Source organism: Amblyraja radiata, chromosome 10, assembly GCF_010909765.2.
Source record: "Amblyraja radiata isolate CabotCenter1 chromosome 10, sAmbRad1.1.pri, whole genome shotgun sequence".
In the NCBI taxonomy this organism is placed as follows: Eukaryota; Metazoa; Chordata; class Chondrichthyes; order Rajiformes; family Rajidae; genus Amblyraja; species Amblyraja radiata.
Window position 1 is genome coordinate 23481083 of NC_045965.1, and position 7928 is coordinate 23489010.

General features: G+C 45.5%; 1 protein-coding gene across 1 annotated transcript; it reads left to right on the top strand.

Annotated features, from left to right (window-relative positions):
- Positions 1–5258: 5258 nt before the first annotated feature.
- ier5 (immediate early response 5) lies at positions 5259–6817 on the top strand. The gene has a single exon (XM_033028356.1). The coding sequence runs from the start codon at positions 5434–5436 to the stop codon at positions 6226–6228; it is 795 nt and encodes a 264-aa protein (XP_032884247.1). The 5' UTR covers positions 5259–5433; the 3' UTR covers positions 6229–6817.
- The last annotated feature ends 1111 nt before the right edge of the window (positions 6818–7928 follow it).

The window sequence follows — 7928 nt, forward strand, 5'->3', positions numbered from 1 at the left end:
GTAAATAATGGAAAGTTACGCCTTTCAGCGTGTCGAATCCTGACGTCAGGGCTGTGGAAACTATTTTCTGGCCTCTCATTTTGTTTGTCATTTATTTAAAAGCATCATCTGAGAGGATGCGCCTCGTTTAGTTTCAATGGATTATAGGCGTACACACACATTACTACCCCACCTCTCCCCTCCCACCCCACACACATGCATAACTCCTGCCCCTCCCCATACAAATGAGGAAATCTAAACAAATCGCTTGGTATCGCTTTATTGCCAGGGTTTAAAACACTTAGGATTAAGAGTTAATTATGCGGAAATATTAGGGGTCATCCGAAGCTCTTAAAGGTTTTCACAAAATAATGGAACTGTCTAAATTAAAAGTTAGTTGACTTGGGCACCTATTTTTAAGATTCGAAATACAATAATTAGTTGTGCATCATCCGTAATGCACAAATATTTTAAAATATGATCTCATGTGTTATCCCCCGCATTGACGGGCTGTGAATATTGGAGACTGTAAGTATTATATTCTGATCACCGGTTAGCAAACTCTAATAAATAATTCAATTTCACGTTAAAACGAAGTTGAATCTGCCCCTCCTCTTCCCTAGCACATGACTGACTGAAACTGACAATAAACATTACATCAGCGGAACTTCCTCATCAAAACACAGTACTCTTAAAGGGGGACTCGTCGTCAGAAGAGAAAGGTGCAGATGCACGAATGAAATTGTCTTTGCAGGGTCATTTTGGTGATGGAAGATAGGTCTTTCGTTTGGGAACAGAATGCTCAATATATCAGCATTTGCAATCTTGTGTCTCTAAGAATAGAAACCAGACAGCCCTTTAAACCTGCTGCCATTCACTTGGATCATAGCTAACCTGTTATGTAACTTCAAATGTTCCTTATTCTGTTCCACATCTCTTCATATTTGGATATTTAAAAAAAGTCAATTTCAGATTTTAAATTAACTAAATTGTCAGTATCTCATGGAGTTAGTTTGCATTATATAATTCCTTTGATGACCTCAACACGTATTAAAATGCTTTGCAGCAAAATGAAGTAAATGCTAAAAATAGTTACTGTTGTAATGAGAGAAACACGACAGATAATTTGTGCACAGCAAGCTCCCAGAAAGCAATGTGATAACAAACAGATAATTTGATTTGTGCTGTTTATTGAAACATAACATTGAATAAGAGTTTTGACCTGAAACGTCACCTGTCCATGTTGCCCAGAGATGCTGCCTGACCTGCTGAGTTACTTTGTGTCCTATTGTGTATTAACCAGCATCTGTAGATCGTTGTTCTCATTCTCCCTTTTGAAAGTCCTGAATGCAACTATCTCCACGATCCTTGCAAGTTTTAAAAAATAACATTCCTTACATTCATGTGTATCTTTGCCTGTCATTTTTAATTTGTGTCTCCTGTTTCTCTCTCTTCCCTATTTAAACCTATCATGATTTAATACATTTCTATGAAATGTTACCTCAACCATATTATAAGAATATCCTCACTCATTTCAGTCTAATTAAAAAATCCTTTATCCCAGGATACATTTGTGTAGAACCTTTCTGAAGTCTCTCAAGGACCATGTATGATTCTGTCACTTTTTGTTCAGTGTTATTACATTTCTGCTAACCAATGTCGGATGAAGAAAACATGCGGCAAATAATATCAGTATGGCTATTGTCTTTGGTTGCTGTTATATACTCCATTTCACTTTTACAATTGTCTTTGATCCTGAGTTGAGCTTCTAGGTCATATTATCCATATTACCTAGAGGAACCACTTCTGCCTTTCCATTTTTAAGTCAAGTCGACCTTATCAAATGCACATGTATTATGAGGTACAAGTGCAACATGACATCAATTATACTTGAGTTATACAAGACGGTGAGAAAAGATAAAGACTATGCAAAAACAAGACATTAGTGCTAAAACATAATTAGAAAACAAGCCCATGTTAGCGCAAGAGGTGATCCAGTGTGTTCTGTTACTGGGGTAGAATTAGGGTTGTGCAGGTCGGTTGAAAGATCTGATAGTTGTAGGAAAATAGCTGTTTCTGACACTGGTGCTATTGGACTTCAGGCTTCTGCACCTTCTGCCTGTTATTAGTAGCAAGAAGAGGGCCTGGCCCCAAATGGTGGGGATTCTCGTGATTAGTGGGGTCCAAGACGGGTCATCTAACTCTCTCCACAGCCAACCCATCAATGTAAACTGGCATCTCCTGACTTCCCCTTCTGAAATCAACAATTAGTTTCTTGGTTCTGTTGATGTTGAGTGAGAACATGTTGTAGTGGCACCACTCAACCAGGTATCTCTACCCTGTACACAAACATGCTGGAGAAACTCAGCGGGTGCAGCAGCATCTATGGAGCGAAGGAAATAGGTGACGTTTCGGGCCAAAACCCTTCTTCAGAACCTTCTACCGTCTGAAGAAGGGTTTCGGCCCGAAACGTCACCTATTTCCTTCGCTCCATAGATGCTGCTGCACCTGCTGAGTTTCTCCAGCATTTTTGTGTACCTTCGATTTTCCAGCATCTGCAGTTCCTTCTTGAACACTATCTCTACCCTGTACACTGATCATTGCCAGCTGTGATTCGGTCAACAACAGTGGTGTTATCAGTGAATTTGAAGATGGCATTACAGCCACAGTTATGGATGTAAAAAGAATGAAGCAGGAGGCTAAACATGAGTCCCGGAGGTGCACCTGTGTTGATGGTCAATGAGGAGATGATGTTGCTACCGATCCACACTGATTGGGGTCTACCGATAAGAATGTCAAGGATTCAGTTGCAAAGGGATGTACAGAGGCCCAGATCTTGCAGCTTGGTAATGAATTTGGCGAGCATGAGCCAGTGAAATAGCATCTGTTGGTGACCTGTTGTGCGAACTAGAGTGGATCCGGGTCATTTTTGTGGCAGGAGTTAATTTGCACCATAACTAATCCCTTGAAAACCCTAATTACAATGGATCTAAGTGCTACTCGATTCTAGTCATTGGGGCAGGTCACCAGGCTCTTTTGGGGTACTGGCTGGATAGTTGTCCTTTTGAAGCAGGTGGGAACTTCAGACCGCAGAAGCAAGAGGTTGAAGACATGCTTGAATCCTTCAGCCAGTTTGTCCACATAGGTCTTTAACACTCGTCCAGGTATGCTGTATGGACTAGACACTTTGCATGCATTTACCATCTTGTTGGATGTTCTGACATCTGCCCCAGAGACTGACATCACATGGAGGTCAGGGGTTGTGTAGGTTGTGTCATTGCTCTTGAATTGTCATTTTCATTGAGCATAAAAGGCATTGTGCTCATCCGGAAATGATGCATCATTAACACTAAAGCTGCCCAGTTTCACCTTGTAGCAAGTGATAGTGTGCAAGCCCTGCCTTAGCTGCAAGTTGCTTGACTTTACTCCAGTTTAGTCCTCAATTGTCTCTTTGCACTCACAATGGTCTTGAGGAGGCTGTACCTGAACTTCTTGAATGAGCCTAGATTGCCAATATTAAATGCCATAGATCTAGCCTTCAGCAGAGTACAAATCTCATGGTTCATTCAGGGCATCGGGTTGGGGAAGACAATGTTGTTGTAGTACACATTCACCCATGTATTTCTTTATGAAGTCGGAGACCACTGTAGCATATTCTTACAGCTCTGCTGACGAATCCTTGAACATGGCCTAGCCCACCGATATGAAACCGTCCTGTAACTTTTCTTCTGCCACCCCAGACCAGCTCTTTGTAATCCTCTCTGCTGGTACCACCCTCTTCAGTCTCTTATTCGTATTCAGGAAGAAGCACAGCCAGGTGATCAGCCAGGTTGACTCTCCCATCTTTGCCTCTATTTATCTTCTGCTGAAACCCACAGCAATGATCCCTTATTTAAATGCCGGATAAAATTTCCGATTCAAAGTACTTTGTGCTTCTTTTAAATGTTGTACTAAATATCTGTTATCAGAATTAAAACAAAGTAAATGTTTATTCTATCATGAATGCACTTGAGTGACTCAAGTGCCTACCAGTCATCGATGGCCTTGAGTATGCAAATAGAAACTGCATACGCTCTCTGGGGGCGAGTTAGCTAGAAACACAACCTTGGAATTAAATTAAGCTGGAAAAAGTCCAGGCGGTCAACTGACTGGACCTCTTAATGATTACTTGGCACGTGGCAAAGAGATCCTCTGATTGAACTAGTCTACAAGGTGATAAAAGATCAGGTTAATGGGACAGATTTTGAGGATTGGCCATTCTTTTAAGATTTTTGAGTATTAAATCAGTTTACAATGGTAAAGGTGCGAGCTAAATGCAAACTCTTTTTGCACTCATCGTTGTATTTTGTTTTGCATTTGTATTTATTGTGTTTCTCATTATTGTTGTATATACTATTGACCCTGCGAGTTTCCGAACAAGGAGTTTCATTGCACCTTGGTGTACATGACAATGAAATAATTTGAATCTGACATTATCTGAAAGATAGCCTACCTTTATGATCTTTACAGGTTTAGAGTTTATCATTTGAAGTTAGATCCCTCTTCTCTAATGCCCCTTGCCATGAGCTGACGTGTGGAAGAGAGGCACATAGCGTGGACCTTGCGATTGCAAATGAAGTCAACTAAATCAGCACAGACGGAAAACTATTTTTGGACTGTATTGCTCAGCTCCATCACTGGATATTACCTTTTCCTTTCAGCGAAGCAAAATAAACAACAACAAAATCACTTCCAAGTCGGGGATCCATTGAATTTCAGGTGCGCACCTTACAGTGTGTGGGTGTGGGTGGTTGTGGGGTTGTGTGGGTGTGGGGTTGTGGGTGTGGTTGGGGAGTGTGTGTGTGTGTGGGGGGGGGGGAGTGTGTGTGTGTGTGTGTGGGGGGGGGAGTGTGTGTGTCTGTGTGTGGGGGGGGGAGTGTGTGTGGGGGGGTGTGGGTGTGGGGGGGTGTCAGTGTGTCTGTGTGTGGGGGGGTGTGTGTGTGTGTGGGGGGGGGAGTGTGTGTGGGGGGGGGTTAGTGTGTGTGTGTGTGGGGGGGTGTGTATGTGTGGGGGGGGGGTGTGGTGGGGGTGGGGGCAGGGGCGGTGCCGCTTTAAGAGTTTCACGGTGACGGCTCCAATTCAAATAACGCTGCTGCGGGCTGGGGCGCTGATTGGCCGAGACCTGCCCCATTGTGGGCGGGCCCCGTGGCTGTGACAGGCGGGGGGCGGCGGGGATTGGTCGTCGGCGGCGGCCGGGCCAGTATAAATAGTGAGCTATTTATAAACGGTTACTATTTCCCGGAGCTGCGCGGCGGGAGCCGGATTAGAGGCACCGGTTACCCCGGGAATCTCTCCCAATACTCCCGGCGGGAGCTTCCCACCACATCCCACTCCTCAGTCGAACTTGGGTGCCATCGATTGATACCTCGGGGCAGTCCCGGCTCGGTTACCGGGCGGAAAGTTGCGAGCCGCACGATGGAGTTTAAGGTGGAGGCGCACCGCATCATGACCATCTCCCTCGGCAAGATCTACTCTTCCCGGGTACAGCGCGGAGGCATCAAGTTGCACAAGAACCTGCTGGTGTCCCTGGTGCTCAGAAGTGCCCGGCAGGTCTACCTGAGCGAGCAGGAAGAACTCTACTTGCAGGCTCAGGGCCAGTTCCAGGCGGCGGCGGCGGCAGCAGCGGCAGCGGCCGGTGAGCAGTCTGCCAACTGGGCCGAGATGGAGGAGAGGATCGCCTGCGAGTCCTCGGGCGATCAGGGAGTGAGCAGGGCTGAGGCGGAGAGGACAGAACCCCAGGAGCAAGGGCCGAGCTGGGTTGAGGTGGAAAGGACTTTGTGCCCGCTCTCACAGGACCAAGAGCCAGAAGCAAAGGCCACCCAGGAGCAGGACACCCCCCGCCAGTCTGCGGTTACATGCGCCCAGCAGCTGGAGGCGAGGGGGTCCCGAGAGCTGGGGGCTCCTTCGGATTGTGACTCGGTGGCCAAAGCGAGTTCTGGTCGGAAGAGGCGAAACGGAGAGCAGGGGGAATCGGAGCCTGAAAGCCCGCTCAAAAGGCCCAGGACCGAGCAGCATCTGGCCATCCCGGCTGCCAGCCAAGAGGAAGAGGAGATGGAGACTTCCAACGTCTCCAGTCTCATCAACATCTTTGGCTCCAGCTTCTCTGGGCTCCTGAGTAAAGAGGAGAGCGAGGGCGAGAGCGGGCAGATCTGCTGTGATCAAGTGTTGGGAAACATGGGCTCCTGGAACAGGGCGATTGTCGCCTTCTGAAAGTTTCGCCCTCTGGGACGGGAGTGATGGAGACCAGGACTTTTTCGGTTTCGATTGGTTCTCACTTCTGGAGCAAGCACGGCTTGAGAGGTTTGGTTCGGAGCAACCTGCACATCTCTAAAAAAGGCGCCCTCAGCACCACGTGGGGAGCAGGTTCATTCACCACCCCCGATGAGGAAACGGAGCGGATAGGCGGGCCCCGACGGGCGTGTTCGGACTCGGGCGGAGGGCATTTGTTTGAGAGTTGGGAGTTCCTGTGAATTTATTTTGGTTTAATTGTGTATCTTTGCAGCCCGACTAAAGGTTTCAAGGTAGCAAGAGTGTTCAGTTGGAAGTTTTATTGTATATTGAAACAAAATACAAATTGCTGAGTCAGTTGCCTTTTCCCGTCTGTTCTACGCCCTTTCGCAGATGTTAATTTGCATTGGACTCGCAATGGGCAGTCTGGGTACATTGCTGTACGTCAATTTAACGTCTTTGTTTTATAAAGACATGAAAAACGTTCGATTATTAACCGTTTTTGTAATACTGTTTTCATTGTTGTATGACTGGTGTAATTTACATGAATTAAAAGGTTATTTTAAATTAACTTTGCTCTTTGGGCTTGTTTGCACGTACGCACTGGGCCTCAATGGGTTAACTGCTGCCGTTGTACTGGCGGGGGGGGGGGAGGGGAGTTTCCTTTGTGGCTATTGTTGGGAGGAATGCATTGGGCTCTTTAAAGAGACAGTGCTGCTTTTGTCAGTTCTAAGTAGGGTAAAGTTCACCCTGCTCCAACCGCAACTTTTTTTTTAAACCGAACCACCCGCCCAGAGTTGGCAATTTTTTCCACTTTCAAACGGGCTTTTTCGAGTGGCTTTCAGACGAAGGCTTAATCGTTGCAACTACTTTCCTCCACTTTCCATATAGTCCTATTTGAGATCTGGTTACAAACATTTTACTTCCTGCGTTCTAATGCCCTCCCCCCCCCCCCCCCCCCCCCCCCCCCACCAGAAGAGTTGGTCGACTGTTGAAAATTTATCCTGCTGAGGGATTGTTTGGATGATCGGGAACGGAGTGGGCCTAATGTTTCTTCGACTCTTCTCTCTTTCTTTCTCCCCCCCCCCCCCAAAAAAAAAGCGTTGCTAGCTGTTCACTTTATTTTGTTCGCCGTTTAGTCTCGCTTTTGTACTGAAGAAAATTGAGAATGAGGGACAACGTAGTTAAAGCAGCTGAGCACAACAAAAGTGTGCACGTGCGGTGTACTCAAATACCGAGGATTTGGATATTTCATGTAAGCTTGAGCACTGAGTGGAAATTATTTCTGTCATTTTTCGCGGATCAGTCTTCCCTGATCTGCTTGTTCATGTTAGATCTAAATAGGCTTCCAGATTTTTGCAATCTCCAGTTATTGGCTAAGCAGGCAATCTACTTTCATTTTGGTCCATTCAACCCCAAAAAGCGTAGAGATTTTAAATAGATACAAACAGCTTTGTGCAGTCCTAAGGATATAGTAAGCAATGATACTTTGATAGTAAGTACTTAAATATGTTGTTGGTGATATTAATGCTTTGAATTTAAACTGAGTCTCAGGATAGATAGATAGATAGATAAGTGAGATTTTATCACATACTGATGCCAGGTTTTCTTTAAGTAAAAATGATTACATATGCAATGGCTACCTTTTTTTGGATCCTGGCTTTGCCAGTGAGTCACGAAAC

Excerpts from the sequence above, each read along its gene's own strand:
- ier5 (XM_033028356.1), top strand. The coding sequence starts at position 5,434 with ATGGAGTTTAAGGTGGAGGCGCACCGCATCATGACCATCTCCCTCGGC.